Source organism: Argentina silus, assembly GCF_951799395.1.
Source record: "Argentina silus genome assembly, chromosome: 22".
Lineage (NCBI taxonomy): Eukaryota > Metazoa > Chordata > Actinopteri > Argentiniformes > Argentinidae > Argentina > Argentina silus.
Window position 1 is genome coordinate 12,149,452 of NC_139676.1, and position 17,658 is coordinate 12,167,109.

General features: G+C 44.8%; 4 protein-coding genes and 1 pseudogene across 5 annotated transcripts in view; 3 read left to right on the plus strand and 2 right to left on the minus strand.

The window, feature by feature from the left end:
* LOC310821545 (phospholipid phosphatase-related protein type 5-like) overlaps positions 1-446 on the plus strand; it is a 26,618-nt pseudogene extending 26,172 nt beyond the window's left edge. Inside the window, exon 9 of the transcript in view lies at positions 395-446. The product of the transcript in view is annotated as a phospholipid phosphatase-related protein type 5-like (transcript). The remainder of the gene's footprint in view (positions 1-394) is intronic.
* Positions 1-17,658, minus strand: part of klf1 (Kruppel like factor 1 (erythroid)) — a 165,735-nt gene that overhangs the window by 87,230 nt on the left and 60,847 nt on the right. The gene's annotated exons all lie outside the window — the stretch shown is intronic.
* Positions 4,698-6,877, minus strand: LOC310821476 (transcription elongation factor 1 homolog). Its single transcript, XM_083693538.1, has 4 exons — positions 6,627-6,877; positions 6,194-6,334; positions 5,974-6,044; positions 4,698-5,700 (listed from the first exon to the last, which is right to left on the minus strand). Exons 2-4 carry the CDS (start codon positions 6,307-6,309, stop codon positions 5,636-5,638), a joined length of 252 nt encoding a protein of 83 aa, XP_083549664.1. The 5' UTR covers positions 6,310-6,334; positions 6,627-6,877; the 3' UTR covers positions 4,698-5,635.
* On the plus strand, positions 7,888-9,852 carry pld6 (phospholipase D family, member 6; the record flags this gene model as incomplete). The annotated part of the gene is made up of 3 exons (XM_083693632.1): positions 7,888-8,072; positions 8,343-8,572; positions 9,605-9,852. The coding sequence occupies 3 exons, from the start codon at positions 7,888-7,890 to the stop codon at positions 9,850-9,852; spliced, it is 663 nt and encodes a 220-aa protein (XP_083549758.1).
* rab3da (RAB3D, member RAS oncogene family, a) lies at positions 10,979-16,792 on the plus strand. Its single transcript, XM_083693837.1, has 5 exons — positions 10,979-11,281; positions 12,714-12,950; positions 14,661-14,779; positions 15,068-15,192; positions 15,663-16,792. Exons 2-5 carry the CDS (start codon positions 12,714-12,716, stop codon positions 15,848-15,850), a joined length of 669 nt encoding a protein of 222 aa, XP_083549963.1. The 5' UTR covers positions 10,979-11,281; the 3' UTR covers positions 15,851-16,792.

Genomic DNA, 17,658 nt, shown 5'->3' on the forward strand with positions numbered 1-17,658 from the left:
TCTGGATGCTTCTGTTATCCACACTTCTGAGCTGGTTTCCCTGGACACAGATTAAGTCTTATCCTAGACTAAAATGACATCTTCAATGGAGATTCTCTGTTGAAAATATTATTTAGTCCAAGACTAGGCTTAATCTGTATCCGGGAAACCGGCCCCTAGACTCTAGATTGAAATCAGTCAATCAGTCATGTTGACATAATTCTGCAAAGCCCTCAAAGGTCAGGTACTCAAGATACTACTGCATCCTGCTATAGAGTCAGCTAGTACTTAATGCCTGGAAAGATTTGCTGTTCTCGGCAAAAGGATAAATATTTTTACAGCTGGGATATATTTTACGCACTTTAGTTCCAAGCAGTTAACCAGTAATGTAAATGCGGATGGTCCACATCTCCAGGCACAAGCTCAGCAATGCTATGTCTATTGAGCCAACCAGGAAACTCAAATAGGGCCGCCACTCTACAGTGGATGCTAAATTCATATCACCACCTGTGATTATACAGTCATAATAAATAAACCTGTTCACATTCAGCCAGGCATCGCTTCAATGCAACACTTACAATCAGCCCTTCTTCATATTTTCAAACCCATATCATGATCATATCATGAAACATGATCAATCTATCTACAATCTATACCCCGTACCTTGCAGTATAAACAGCCAAATGTAGATAAGATACATAACCATAAAACATTTTTTTTTAAATCACAATAGTAAAGTAAACCGGATATTCTGAAACATGCACTGTAGGCCCATCCACGGTGCATAAGCAGGCTGTGTTTTTGCACATCGTTCTGACAGCTCGTTTCTGACCGCACGGTCCGCAGGAGGCGGTGAAGACGTCTCCACCTCACTTGTCATCAGCTTAGACATGGCTAGTTGGACAGGAGCGGCAAGGCTTCGGCGATGTGGGAGACGGTGTCGGGGTCTCGACGCCGGGGCTAGTTTGTTTTGTCACTTTGTTGTCGATGGCGACGTGGAAGGAAATGAAGGCTGAGGGTGAGAGATACTGACGGAGCAGCAGACAGGACTCTCTCTCTCTCTCTCTCTCTCTCTCTCTCTCGGTCTTGGGAAGCATTTGGAGGTTGTTGCTCTCCTCTGCACCGCTGTCATGTAATGCCATGTATGTGATTAATCAGGAGATGTAGTAAATATATAATTCATGATCAGTCACAATGTATAAGCCCAGGGAAAGAGAAAGAGAGGGGGAGAGCATGAGAGAGAGAGGGGGGGAGGGAGAGGGAGAGCATGGGAGAGAGAGAGAGAGAGAGAGAGAGAGAGAGAGAGAGGAGTAAACTCATGTTTATAAACCAGCCCTGAGATCTCCACTGGGAGCTGTCCGTGGTGCTGATGCATGTTAGCTCCCCCCATCCCCCTCTCCCTCTCTTTCCTCTCTTTCCTCCCTTCCTCTCTCCCTCCCCCCTCTCTCTCTCCCCCTTCAGCTGTTGATTGACATCTACTGGCTCACTAATTGGCAAGTGAGGACGGGGGTGAGTCGGCTGACGGTGTCTAATTCTCAATGGGATAGTGTGTGTGTGTGTGTGTGTGTGTGTGTGTGTGTGTGGATGCATGAAGGGAGGGAGGGAGGGAGGTAGGCAAATATGGAGAGAGAGAGAGAGAGAGAGAGAGAGAGAGAGAGCGAGCGGAGAAAGAGTGGACTTGAGAGAGAGAGAGAGAGAGAAGGAGATAGAGAGATAGTAAGGATGGTGCAAAAGGGCGAGGAGGGAGAGCAAAACATATGTTTGATAATTGGGATCCCTTCAGTATTGTGTAACACACATTGACATCCATTTGATAATTGGTGTGTCTGGCCTCTCCCTCTGTGCTAGGTTAAACGCTTGTTTGATACAGGGGGAACGTGGAGAGCTCCTGGGAATAGAAACTGTTAGCCTGTTCACTTCAGGTAAATATGTCTGTCCTTATTTGTGTATATCATGGAGATTCTGTGTTCTATATCTATGGTGTACATAGTTCGTTTATATGAACACGGTGTGTGGAACATTTTTCTTCTTTCCTTTTATGAGGTCGCCTTATTTTCTTGTCTGTCTGCGATCCAATTTTTTTCATTCAACTTTTCGTTCGTTTTTCTCAAACCCAACTTAAACAAAGATGTTCCCTCCTCTTCCTTTCTCACGTCGTTGCAGGGAACAGCGACTACGACTCCTCTTCCCCTCCTTCGAATGGTCCTCAAAGCAACTGCACGACACTGCGCCTGAGAGGACAGAGGATGGAGAGAACGAGAGAGAGAGAGAGAGAGAGAGAGAGAGAGAGGGAGAAAGAGAGAGGATGGATGGAGGGGATGAGGAGGCTGGACTCTGTGCTCCCTTCTCGACCACGGGTATTCTTGGGTTAATAATACAGAAAGTCGATGTTATTGCTTGAGAATACGCGTAGCTGAGAGGAAGCTATGTCAACCATTGAAGCTGTGTCATTAGCTAAGAGGCTCGCTCACCACAACGGATGAATGAAGACATTATGCTAAGAACTATTGGTGTTGCAGGCTAACTCTCTTTTTTTTTTCACCTATGGAGGAGTGAGTGAGTATGGTCTCTAGTCAGTAAGATACACCACCTTTGGTCGGATCCATGTTGTGACTTGAAGCCATCAGGGTCCATCGAGTGATCACACTTACACACACACACACACACACACACACACACACACACACACACACACACACACCTCAGCGATGGTCCACTATAACGTACATGCACACACGCACACACACACACACACACACACACACACACACACACACACACACACACACACACACACACACACACCGTCACCCTCACCCACAACTCGCACCCATCTCTCCATCTCCCCTCCTATTTATAACTCGACATGCTAAATCTGAGCGTGTGAGTTTGACGCCTGTAGCTGCAGCAGCAGCAGCTTGAGACAGTAACGAATGAGGACATGTTGAGGCTTGCACCACTGGCTGACATTTGACCACTCAGCCAGCTGAATAGCTGTCATTGTGTGTATTAGTACGACAACCGTAGGCCCCGCTGGAGCGAGTTAACCGGGTTCAGGGAACATAACCGATCAATTGATCTTGTGTGGCGAGCTATTTTTAGGTGGAATGATGGATGTTTATGTGTTTGATTGATCGACTTGGGGAAGGAAGGAGTCTGGGGGAAGCGTTGGTGTCAGGTCTTGTTGATGAATGGGTGCAGATTAGAGTGCAATAGGTGCTGTGGAAAAAAAGTGTTTAGGTACATTATCATTATTACTACAAGTGTTATAAATCAAGGATGTAAGCTTACCCTGCAGAACTAGCTATTTCATGGCACTGTTTTGTTTTATAACATATGCAATACATCACCATAGGCAGACTGCTTTGCAATGTAGTTGTAAGCAAATGCCTTGTTCATTTGCATTGCTTCTAATTAGTCCATTTTCGATGTTCAGTACTAAACTTGTTGATCATGCATGTCCCTGTTATTGTGTGTGTGTGTGTGTGTGTGTGTGTGTGTGTGTGTGTGTGTGTGTGTGTGTGTGAGTGCGCCTAAGTAACAAAATGACTATTGTGAGCACAGCTCCAGGTGCCTAGCAACCGAATCCCTCTGTTTCCTTGGAAACCGTTGCCGCGCGCTGTATGGGTGATTGGCAGCCTTGACAACGGAGACGGAGAGTGACACTTGACCTCGTGTGCTGAATGAAGAGGGAGAGATGGAGAGGGAGAGAGAGAGAAAGAGAGAGAATGAGAGAGAGAGAGAGAGAGAGAGAGAGAGAGAGAGAGGGAGAGATTATAAACTGATAACAATTCTCCCTTGTGATCATCCCCCTCTGCACTGCAATAATGCATTATCAATATGTCCAGCTGGGATCCATCCATGCACAGTACAGGCTAACACATGCATGGGCACGCACACGTAATACACTCGCTGCATAAGACAGTTTAGCACTCCATATCTGATCTATTAGCACCCACTGCCGGGTAATTACAGTGTGGTTTGATTTGAGAATTGCCACTGAGCAGCCTCTCCCCATCTGGTGCTGTGTTAGAAGCGTTGCTCCTTCAGAGCGGTGTTAGAGATGGCAGTTGATAGATATCTTCCGAGTGGAGAGCTCTTTCTGTAGAAGGGCCTGTTGTTTCATCAAACCGTGGTGTGAGTCTTTCACCATTCATTCATTTTCACTCGAGGGACTTTTTCCTGGTTAGTCCTTGTCCCCCCCCCCCTCAATTTTCACGATGTACTATATATATATATAAATCGACACTGTGGATCAATCCGCCTGTATTTCTCATTCCCTCTCTCTTTGGACCCACTGCTTCAGTGTAACTCTCTCGACAGACTCAGGCTACTTCGGTATGGACTGGGAGGCTGTCATTCCATCTCTTACCACCTGGTGGCAGTACATGCTCAGAGATTGTCAATGTTTATGCGCTGGGAAGCAAACTACTTCTTGAGCTGAAGGCCTATTATTGCAAATTGTTGCTCTACAATATGGTCAGTTCTTTCTTACAATAATTGATTAACAAAATCTGACAAAGACACACAACAGACATTCTGGGTGTCTAAATACATCACTTTTTATTCATCACATAAAAATCTGTACAATATTACAAAGGGCAACCAATTCTAAAATCATTGGCATCTTATTTTCATTTCAGATCAGGTTTGGGGTCAGTTGAATTTCAATTCTGTCAATTCAGAAAGTAAATTGAACTTACAACTTAATGATTGCAAGTAGAGCATTTAAATGTTATCTCATTTAACTGAAAATGAGAAGCTGTTTACATTAACAGACATTACCCCTTCATGAATTGACTGAATTCAAATCCAATGACCCCAACCCTGTATGAGATGCTAAAACAAACAGCTTTAATCAAAGTAATTTTGGACCTGTTATTTTTACCCTTTGTTTGTACTCTCTGACCTCCCTTTTAAACCAATCACTCTAGCAAAAACTAGTCAAATCGATACAAAGGTTGTGGTTTTCCCACTTGTAATATATTTAATAAAATACGAGTTGCATTTGGATAAAAATATACCAACACTATTTGATATTTTAACTGCATAAACAAACACTCTGAATTATGGGTTTAAATCTTGAATTCATCGCTCAGGACATATCCTGATATTTGCAACCCCTCACATCACTCCTTGTTCCTCATCTCCTCTAAATCCACTAATTTGTGAAACGGGAGAAGCCGTGCCAATCGAGACCAGAAGGATGGAAGCAACAATAGATTGTTAGGACAGCTTTTTTTGGTCAGCTCAGCAGCTAAACTAAGCATGAATCCGTAACACACTGTACTGTAGTCTATACCCCCTGGGAATGAACTAACACTGTACATCTCTAGAAGTCAGAGGGAGTAGGGGAACAACGATTGTGAACCGAGGTTCTATAAAGTAGTAAACCACTAAGGTCAAGAACAGACCAAAAAGAGTCATAAAGACTAACAACTGTTTAGGGTTTCTGAATAAATTAAAAACTAATGTAGGAAGTTGGCTGATTATGACTACAAATGGCTGGTCCATCCTAGCCTCTGTGGCGAGTGGGAGTCAGGGTCAAGCTTGGGCTGAAGACTTGCAGGGATTGGTGGAATTGGACCAGGGTCATCCCTCTTCTCCACTCATCCACCCTCTTCCCTTTCCAACATGACTTCAGCCCTGGTGAAGGCTACTGATTGGCTGATTCACAAGCGTCTATCCAATCACTGTACACGTCCACAGCCTCTGACAGATCTTTAAAAGTAAGGTAAGGACATTATAACTGCAAAAATATTCCATGAGATATCAGTCTGTGTGAAGGGGCCGTAATTGCATCCTGCTTATCCATTGTGCCAAACCAATGATGGATGTCACCTAATGAAATGATAAAGTTGTAATAAGAGCTCATTGATCATCCATTGAATGAGTAACTGTACAAAACTGTACAAAAACTAATAACTATCCAACCTCATAATGACAAGAGTATCTTATAACAACAGTTATTATTGTACACCATTGAAAGGATACATGTAATAGGGGTCTGGAACTCCTCCAGGCAAACTGTGCAGGATATTATCCCAGTGTTTCTGCTTCTTTCCCTGTTTGAAAAAGTAAAAAACATGAGATGGTTCAGGTCAACAAACAACTTTGTGTTTGAAATAGTGTCATGTTGCTTGTTGTCTTGAGAATAGAGGCTTGTTTTGTTGGTGCAGAGCATAGACTTTAATACAATAGGTGAATGGCCTACATTTTGACATCACATGACTTTTCGTGATTGCAGAATGGACAGGTGAACTGGGTGTCCAAATCTCCTGTCAGCTTCTTCTTGGGGGGGGGCTTTCTCTTGGACTTACGGCGTCCCATGGCTGTCTTCACGTGGAGCTAAATTCTGGAGAGCAAAAAGAAGATCACAAGACGAAACCGTGCGCCTTGTTTACTCAACGTAAACTAAACTACACAGGCAACAATATATTACATAATAACATAGTAACATTCGTGAAGTCATCGAAGAAATCGTGTTGTTGACAAATGTTCAGTTATTTGTCCAAAAGCTAAGTACAAGTTCGGCATCCAATCGACTACCACATATCTCAGATAAATTATAATGGAGAATACAGGATAATCTAGAATTAGGAATGACACGATTATAACATAAGGTGTATTACTTGTTTAGTGTTTACCTTGGAAGCACACGTTTCGGGTTTTAGTGAAGGAGGAAGTCTGACTGCAACGAGATCCGGAAGTTGACAGTAAAGTCTGTCATCTGATTGGCGTAAAAGTTACCGCTCTCCGCCTGTCGTTGGTTTGGAGAACGTCTGTCAAGTTGATTGACAGTGCCCTCCCCCGCCTCTTCTTTCGCCCTCCTTGACATCCACAAGGGGGCGACAAAAATAGCATATAATGGCTTATTTCATCAGGTAGTTTTGAAGTAGGCAAGAAGATGTGTGAACATAACGTGTGAAGATTAGAAACACAATGTAAAAAAAAAAAAAAGCATGCTTTGACAAAAGCCTGCTGTTGGTAGCAGTATTTGTAATACATACACACCAACGTGGCGAGAGGCGCCAGTGACCTGGACGTCCACAGCATTGGAAAACTCCATTGATTTAAAGGTTCGCGCTGAAAACAAGTCGAGCAAAGAGCTTCAACCATGGGGGTAGGTTACATAGCCAGTCAAGCTAACGGCTAGCTGGTTAAAGAGACCGGTCTTCTTGTGAATGAGTGACAGCCATCTAGTAAACTGTATCCAGATTAATTAACAGAGAAATGTGTAGCCCTTTACATGTGCCCGTTAGTCCATATAAGTCAGTTAGATAGAAATACTAGCAATGAATCAAGACGTTAGTTAGAAATCCTAGCAATGAAGCAAGCATACTCTGCGGCTCTGCCCAGGCTGCATTTGATTAAAGCTCCACCCTACCCCCTCCCTGATCCCTGAACTACCCCCTGCTTTCCAGACCGACACGTGCTGTAGCGTGCCCTCTTGCTTGCAAAGACCCATGGGCTTGATTACAAACTGCTAAAAAGTCCCCAAAAGTCCGCAACTCAGACATCTACTATAATGTCAAGTTTTATAACATAAGCCATTTAGCTGACGCTTTTAATCCAAAGCGATTTACATTGCAGTGAGTGCACATTGTTCAGTATATATGGTCCCAGCAGGAATCAAACCCTAACCCTAACCCTAACCCACAACCTTAGCGTTGTTAGCGCCATGCTCTACCAGCTGAGCCACAGAGGACCATATTATCAACATTATTAGCGCTTACCAGCATGTCATTCAAAGCATGTCATTTTATTCCAAGTACATTATCACAACGTCCCAACACAATACATTTTACAAATCAAAATATAGGTAAGATACTAAAACAGAAGATAGATGAATGGTCTTAGAGGAACATTCATCCTGAACTGTCATCACCCTCTCTCCGTTCTTTCTAGATGTCAGTGGTGCGGACAGTTAACATGGTGGGTCTGGGGCTGGTGACCCTTACCCTCGGTGTGAAGTGGCTGGGCTGGCTCTCCCATCGCTTCGGGCTCAGGCGTGGCTGCAGGGGGCCCCTGAAAGAGGTCTTCTTCTTCCCTTCGCAGATCGGCTGTGTGGAGAACCTCTTCAGTCCTTCACTGTAACCAACACTTGTTCTACCTTTACATTCAATTATAATATATTAGCTGACATCAATGTCTAAATTGTGTTGAGAACCTTGCTTATGGAGTCTTTGCTACATGCCACTTCTTGAGTGTGTGGCTAATATTAACTATTAATCAAATAATAATCCATCTAGGCTATATGAAGTATTTATTTATTACATTTGTTGACAGTCCTGCATAGTGGTATTTTAACCTAACCCCCCCCCCCCCCCCCTCTCTCTTTCACTGTTTCCCCCCTCCCCCAGACCGTGCCCCTGTCCCCTGCCACACGGCCTGGAGACTTCCTTCTCTCGCCTTCTGGGCCACATCCTGTCTGCCACCACCACCTTGGACCTGTGTGTGTTTGCCTTCACCAACACAGACCTTAGCCGCGCCATGCTAACGCTACATAACAGGGGCATCGCCATCCGTATCCTCACCGACATGGCCTACACCGTCATCACTGGCTCCCAGATAGGGACCCTCCGTCGGGCAGGTATGCATGGCAGTGAACTCACATCTAGAGCCACAGGTTGAATCCTCCTTCTCTAAGGGCAATAGAAGAGGAGATTTAAGGTTCTTCCCTGCCGACCTTCCCCACCAATACAGTTTGAGAAGGAGGCAAGGAGAGTGGAGTGGAGGGGAGGGGAGGAATCAAGGAAAGACTTTTGAGATTCAACCACAGACAGGGAAGGAATCCTTTCTAACGCTGGCAATGAAACAAGACTGTATTGACACAGTACATTTTCCTGTAGAATGAAGGGATTAACCAGTAGGGAATTTCCGGGCTGATACAGATAACAAACAGATATTTCCGTCTGATAGAAATATGCCATGTCATAAAGCAACTCTAAGTGTTGCCTTGTCCTAATATGTCAACCGCCACCCTGAGCTCCCATGTTTAGTCAACTAAATATGCCTGTGCTTATATGCAGCCTTGAAGGGACGTTGATGAGATGACCCGTATCTTTCTCATCAGATCTGTTCCATTCCGTCTGTACTAAACAGAGAATCATAAGTAGACCCACTTGGTACCCCCATGGTGATGAATAGATAGCTGATGAGATCTGCTCTGAGGGGGACTTGCCAGCACAAGCCCTCTGAGTCACAGAAATCCAGAGAAACCGGAGATGGTTTCTGTTGATGTTATGAATGCCCCTCTCTCTCTCTCTCTCTCTCTCTCTCCCTCTCGTGCCACTTTTAACTTAATTAAGATACACTATCCCTACTGAATTGGCAATCAGTCAACACAGTCAATTAAAATGTGTGTGTGAGAGAGAGGGGGGGTGGGGTGGGGGGGGGGGTGCTAGTTGATTATGCAGGGGCTATCTCCACTAACCTTTTCAAATCTGTTGTCACGGTCACACGGTTGTCTCACTCTGTGGTTCACGTGACATGATTCGTCTGACATGATTCACGTGACATGATTCACCTGACATGATTCTCCTGTGTGTGTGTGTGTGTGTGTGTGCGTGCGTGCGTGCGTGTGTGTGTGTGTGTGTGTGTCCTCCTCCCTGGTCTCCTTCAGGTATCAGTGTGAGGTGTGACTCAGGCGCCGTGCACATGCACCACAAGTTTGTGGTTGTGGACGGTCGACGTCTGGTCATGGGTTCCCTCAACTGGACCCTGACAGCCATCCAGAGCAACAAGGAGAACGTCCTGGTCACGGAGGAGCCGGACCTGGTCCAGCCCTTCATCGCAGAGTTCCAGAGGCTGTGGTACATGAACGACCCGGCCCAACGCCACCCTCCCTCCATCTCAAACGTGCCTCTATAGTCAGTGACAAAATGGCGGTGGTGTCTGTGTCTTTGTAGGGATAGAGGAATTGGTCTGAAGGAGTGATTGAGTTCGGTAGTAGTAGAAGATATTGCTTTACCGACTAACAAAGTGCGTCATTTAAACTCAGGGTAAAAAAAATATATTTATTTTTTACATTTATATGACATTCTTTGTCTTTTATTATTTATGTATGACAATACGTTTTTTATATTGTTTTACATTGTTTTATTCAAAAGTTACCTTGTAAGTTCTTATTACAGTTTTGTTGTGATTTTATAACTGATGACTGAGGCAGTTGAATCTGTAAGTTATTTTCTGCGTTTCACATATGTGTATTTTCTATGATTGTTTAAATGTGATTTGATGATTTAGGTGGTAAAGAGGCAGTAGAATACCAATACTGTGAATTTAGCTCATCCCATGCTTCCTGACAGTTCAGAGAAGGATGGATTCTACTGATGAATACCAATGCTGGTGCGTTGCACTCAGGGATTTGTAATGTCTCACACTAAGCACTGCTCAAATAAAATACCCGCTTTCATCTACACTACTGCACACTACTGCAGCTTGGCAGGCCTGCTGCATCTCAATGCCCTGAGCCATACTTTTTGTCAGGCAAGAACGTGATTTATACGAGTCCTGGGTGGTAGGAGCCAGACCCTTAATACTGTATAGCCCTGTGCCAGCTGCATTGTTACTCCTTCCCTTTACCCCTCCCTTGCTATCGAGGCAGTGGAGGATTCAGACATGCAGACGGTTGACTGACTGACTGACTCAGCCTGATTGAGCCCGTTCAACCAAAACCGTTGACCGTTGACCGTTAACCACGTCTGATAGCCTACTGAGCACATCAAAACTGCTGTTATTATTACTGCCTGTACTGTACTTTGTATAATAAATGTTTAAACTTTACATTTTATTAACAATTGCACTTGGAGAAAAGAAAAGAAACTAAAAACAAAAGCAGTTGAAAAAAAATACATACATACATTAAAGGACAGCGTTGGCTTTACATTTGATCTCCCATAAAGATTCACCATGAACTGATGTCAGATGTAATCCATGTTGCTTGAGGGGGAGCAAATAGTATGAGCGAAAAACGCCCCCAAAAGAAACAATGAAGCAATGCGCATCTCACTCCACGCACAGCCGTGTCGCACACCTGTAAACTTCGCTAGGCCGTTATAAAACAACACTTTACATTTTATGTCGGGACTTTTTTCGTGGATTCATCGCGACCCGGTGACACATCAGGGCAATATTGTCAAACTTCCGCAGCCTTTTCATTCAAGGCTACTGCCAGTGCCAAAGGAGCGGTGATGATTAGGAGATCCGGGAGAGCAGGGCTGTAACCGAGAAGGGAACATCGTTGAGGATCGGGAGTGGAGGGAGTGGACATACACGGACGATTCGCACAGAAATTAAAGTAAGAATAGGTTGACTGTTATATGTTGTCATGGGGCAAAAAGTTTCAAGGAAGGTGCCGAGTGGTTGCTTTTTCCGATAGATTATTTTCATAGTCCGACAGGTAAAATGGAATAGCCTATAATCAGCCATATGGAAGATATGGAAGATATGGTTCTCTGTGAAGAGATACAATTGGCGATGTGAAAAGCAAAAGTAAGCAAAGAACATAGTATTGCCTGTGATTATTTTAAAAATATGACGTTGTAAGAGCTGCGGTTTGGTGACAGCTGTTGTAAGCTCATTTGGGCAGTGACTATGTAAATAACCAGTTCTCCCATCACTCATAGAAGGCCATCAAAGTTGCAGCGTTTACTGTCAATAGTAAAACAAGATGTTTAGATTAGATAAATACGCGCAATTGCCTCGCAGTGGAACACTGTTGACTTGCATCGGTAATTTATTCATTCATCCGCCTTACGGCATAAACAATTTGCATCTGCAGTAATTCATGTTCTCTATTGTTGATTTTGTCATATCCGGTTCAGAGGAGCGTAAGGTTCCCACCCATTACCTCAAACAAGTGACCCGACCCCTTTTCAGGTCGACACACACACACACACCTTTCTTAAACAGCTCTGCCACATTTGTCAATGGCATGAAATGATGTTTACGCAGTGCCCAATCAATGGTTGTGAATATCGGTTGCAAACGCACATATTGATGATGGATTTTTACACGTTGCCTAAATGCGTGGCTTTTTAAGCAGCAGCCTGTGCTTTCTTTTCAAAGGCTTTCACTGTCTCACATCTCTGGTGTCTGTGCTGCTGTGGCTGTTTTGCTGAGTTTGTATTGGATTTGCCCAGCAGGCCCTCTTTTATGACCCTGGCAGGTTTGTGCTGAGCTGGTCTCCAGGGAAACGCATGTAATCAGGGGAAGAGCTCTGCTCTGCTCTGCGTGCCTGATATGCTGCAAGGTCCAGCAGACAGAGGGAAGGAGAGAATGGAGGGAGGGGATGACGGGAGAGAGCACACTGGGCCTTTATTTATGGTGCAGGGGCCAGTGGAGAGAGGGAGAGGGAGATGGAGACGGAGAGAATAGAGGGAGGGATGGAGGGAGAGAGTTGAGCATGCTGGCTTTATTTATGGTAGGGGCCAGTGGAGAGAGAGAGAGGGAGATGGAGACGGAGGGATGGAGATGAGGGCTTGAAAGAGAGGGACTTAGGGTGGAGAGAAAGTCCTTTTCCCTATCTTCAGGTGGTTCATTCAAAGGGATCACCTCACAGCGTCATGATCCATTACGACACCACCTAAATCATTACATACAGGTTCATTAACAATCTGACAATCTGGTGGATAAACATATTCTCAATGGCTTGCTGTATCTCCTCTCATCCAGTCATCAATACCCCTGCCTTACGTCACCTGTTTGTCCCCCCCCCCCCCCTCCTCTAGATGGCGTTAGCGAGCGACCCCGGCCAGCAGACCCAGGCCCAGAAGGATGCTGCCGACCAGAACTTTGACTACATGTTCAAGCTGCTGATCATCGGCAACAGCAGCGTGGGCAAGACCAGCTTCCTGTTCCGCTACGCTGACGACTCGTTCACCTCCGCCTTCGTCAGCACTGTGGGCATTGACTTCAAAGTCAAAACCGTCTATCGCAACGAGAAGAGGGTCAAACTACAGATCTGGGTGAGGGGGGACGGAGGGGAGGGGAGGGGGGGACGGAGGGGAGGGGAGGGGAGAAGAGGGTCAAACTACAGATCTGGGTGAGGGGGAGACTGAGGGGCGGGGAGGGGAGGGTCAAAAATGGGCTAGACCACTTCGGGATGGGCTTTGTGTCTTTCACATGGTTATATCAGCCAATCCAACAGGAGGAAGGAGGGGAAGGTTTTGCAAATAAGAATAATCAGTTTCTGTGTACCGTACCCACAGTGTTGTTGACAGACAGCTGTCTGGCGGTGAGTGAGGAGGATGTAGGATGTATGTCAACTGCCTCACTTCAAATAAGGCCCCCATGGCAACAGTACTTGTGTTATGGTGCCTGTCATAGTGTGTGTGTGTGTGTGTGTGTGTGTGTGTGTGTGTGTGTGTGTGTGTGTGTGTGTGTGTGTGTGTGTGCGCGGTTGAAATGCATCTCTCTCACACTCGAGTTAATGACACTTGATGTTCAACATCGTCCCTTGGCAGCCACCTCATGAAAGATGCATGGAGATGAAGTGTCTCTGCCCGAATATGCTTATGGTGCAATCTGACACCCAAGACAAGTCTATTACTCTGCCAGATAGGATTCACCATCGTCTCACACAATATCCTGCTGCTGTGTCCACTGATACACTAACTATATACACCTATCTATAGACACTATCTATACACTATATACACCCATCTATAGACACTATCTATACACTATATACACCCATCTATAGACGAAAGCTCTGTTATGACAGCTTAATAAGCACGTTGTCGTCCAGTTTTGACTGGAGGTTGATGCTTAATCAGACATTTACAGTAGGTGTAGCTGTAACAGCTGTTTCAGTTTGTATCGAGTCCTAAATCAATGAAACACATAAAGTCATAACTGGAGTATAACGTTCTTATTAAGCTGTCATGACTAAGACATAATTGGAGTATAACGTTCTTATTAAGCTGTCATAACTGGATTATAACATTCTTATTAAGATGTCATAACTGGATTATAATGTTCTTATTAAGCTGTCATAACTGGATTATAACATTCTTATTAAGATGTCATAACTGGATTATAACGTTCTTATTAAGCTGTCATAACTGGATTATAACATTCTTATTAAGATGTCATAACTGGATTATAACGTTCTTATTAAGCTGTCATAACTGAGCTCATGGAGGCAGGGCATGTGGTTTCACCTGACCACGTGGAGGCGCGGGGCCTTAGTCACAGCTGGCGTTCCGTCAGGCCCTGGGGTGGTTCTGCCTGGGTGGCACTGACACCGCTGTGTCCTGGTGTACATAGAGGGCGTGGGAGCATCTGAGCCGTGCAAGGAGGGGTTTCCCTCGGAAAAGTGAATGAATGATTTACACCAGCCTCCCGTGGCAGCACGGTTAACCCTTTGTAGTCCTCCATTACCTGCATGTGGCATGACAGGTTTTATTTTCTATTTGCTGACCCTCATCACATTTGGCTCACATTTGGATTGTGGAGCAGGCTGTTAATGTTGTGCAGCTGTCTATTTATTACTGCGGTATGTGTGTGTGTGTGTGTGTGTGTGTGCCTGTGTGTGTGCCTGTGTGTGTGCGCGTGTGCGTGTGTGTGTGCGTGTGTGTGTGCGTGTGTGTGTGCGTGTGTGTGACCAGCAACGGCGAGGTTTTAAGTGAGGTGCTGGCTTTTACTAACATCCCACTCTGTCTCCATGGTAACAGGACACAGCAGGTCAGGAGCGGTATCGGACTATCACGACGGCCTATTACAGAGGAGCCATGGGCTTCCTGCTCATGTATGACATCACCAACCAGGAGTCTTTCTACGCTGTGCAGGACTGGTGGGTGTACTCCCATAGAGTTTACCTGCACATTCAGTTTACCTGTTAAATGACTGATTATCATACAATTGATAGTCGAATTGTAGTCATTGAAAGAGTATGTCAATCCAATCTAAATTCACGACTGACCCAAGTGATGTTGTCCTGAATGGCTTGATTACCAAGCTGAATCAGCCTTCCAACACATTATTAGGAGGTATTTCACACTAGTTACTACAGTTCCTTTGAAAAGGAGATACTGTTGGTCTCCAGTGGTGGTAAATGGGTCTTGTTGTTTCCTAATTCCAGGGCGACCCAGATCAAGACGTACTCGTGGGACAATGCTCAGGTGATCCTGGTGGGCAACAAGTGTGACCTGGAGGACGACAGGCTGGTCCCTACTGAGGACGGGCAGAGACTGGCAGACGAGCTTGGTTAGTCACACACACACACACACACACACACACACACACACACACACACACACATGCACACGCACGCATACACTCACACACACACTCTCTCTCTCTCTCTCTCGCTCTCACTCTCTCTCAAACAGACATTTTAACGACCATAAAAACATACACACCCAGAACATAAATATGTACGCTCAGGTTGAACTGAAAACAAGCCTCAAGTTGTATTTAACTGATCATAATCACCTCTCGTTCCCTCCTTCTCCCCACCTCTCCATCTCTCTCTCTCCCTCTCTCTACCTTCCTCTCCCTGTTACTCTCTCTCTCCCTCTCTCTACCTTCCTCTCCCTGTTACTCTCCATCTCTCTCTCCTTCTCTCTACCTTCCTCTCCCTGTTACTCTCTATCTCTCCCCCTCTCTATCTCTCTCTCTCTACCTTCCTCTCCCTGTTACTCTCTTTCTCTCTCCCTCTCTCTGCACGTCCCCAGGGTTCCAGTTCTTCGAGGCCAGTGCCAAAGACAACGTTAACGTGAAGCAGGTGTTCGACCGCCTGGTGGACGTCATCTGCGACAAGATGAACGAAAGCATGAACGGAGATCCGAGCCCGCTGGCCAATCACAAAGGCCCTAGTCTACAGGACACGCCACCAGACAGCCAGGGTGGCTGCTCCTGCTGATAACGCCTTAAACTCACAGTGCACCCACACACACACACACACACACACACACACACACACACACACACACACACACACACATTAAATACTCCCACACACTAATTGAGTTGCCAAAAATCTAGCATTGTGAATGTGCTCTTGGTTTGTGTCATGTGATTAATGTTGCTCTTAACCACTGTGGGATGAATAACACAACTGGTCTGACCCTGGGACTGGGACAGCCCAACATTATTATCCAGAGAAACATTATTTTATTATCCCAAAGACTCGAACCTAGCATGGACATAGTGGCTCTTATCTTCTGCCCGCAGTTCTGAAGGCATGTATGTTTCAGCTATCCACAAGCTTTCCTCAACCCAAGCTTTGTCTTTCAGCTTTGCCTGGTTCAGAATGTGGCTGTGTGTGTTACTTTTGACTGTGTTGTATGATCTGTTGTATGCTGCCCCCATGTGGATATTGAGCGGCACTGCAGCTATAATGGATGCACTTGCGTAAGTATTGTTTACCAACTGTGTGTCCTTTACTGTAGAGCCTAGAAGCCTGGCATAGGAGGCTATTGCCTGTGACATCCGGAATGTTTATCTCTGTACACTGACTCATCCTGAAAATTATTTGTTTCTACTGAAGGCCTGCCATTCAACATGTGTGTACCGTGTCTATCTGTGATGATAACTACCCTGCCAAAGTTTCTTTATTTTACTGGATACTTGAAGTCCTGACCTGCACTGTCTGATTTAATGAAAGAGAATTTTACTGTATTCAGAATCAGGCATTAGGCTGGACGAAAAGAAACGCTCCTAATTGTTTTCGGTTATCTGATTCTGTTGTCCTGAAAAACCTGAGAGATCAGGCTTATTATGAATGCCTTAAAATGTCATTTTATCATCACTAAATAAATGTTCCTCTCTCTGTATCCTCACATGAATTAAATAAAGAATGTAATTTAAACTGAATGTCAAGTATTTGTTTTTTTTCTCCTGCTTTTTTGTCTTCTCAAAATGTCAGCTAGTCGCCCACACAGACCCGGATCAATGGACAGTTTCCTGCACAAATGATGCCAGTTCCTGGTAGTGTACGTTGTGTGTCTCGCTTTGCACTATCAATGCCCTTGAAAAAGATAACAACACTTTACCTGGAATTATGCTCTGAACTTGTGATGATGGTGCATGTTAGTGGTATAACTCTTCATGTGTGTCTGAGTGCCATGTAATGGAGGTTGTCTTTTGTAGTGAATGTATTGATGCGTTGTGTCGTCATCATGTAGACATTTTGGGGGGTTTTTGGACAGGGTTTGGGGTTGAGGGGAGGGGAGGGGTCTAGAAAAAGGGATTAGCCCCAGGGCCTATGGTAGTCCTGATCAGGCCTTGCAAGTACATTGATTGCTTAACTTGTATTGATTTGAAAATCTGAAAGGTGAAATTTTAAGGGGGAAAATATGCTGATTGTTCTGTGTAACAGTCATGTTAGACAGAATGTGTATTTTTTCCTGTACAGGACAGTGTTTTTGCTCAGTGGTCATAGCATGTGACCTCTATGTCTCAGACATCTCAATAACATTTTCCATTCATAAAAAGGTAAAAATAGAATTCAGGGATGGCTTTATCGCTTTTGAACAGTAACTCAGTGGACTATTCAACCCAATGTCAAGGGATTACTCTTTCTCATGACGTCAATGATCCAGAATTTGTCTGTTTCCTTTTCAGTTACGGTAATTGGACGATGAAAGAGAGGGGTACAACACTGTAGATTTTGAATTAGATTACGTGTCCAATGGTTATTCTAGAACAACATCTTTAAAAGAAGCTCAA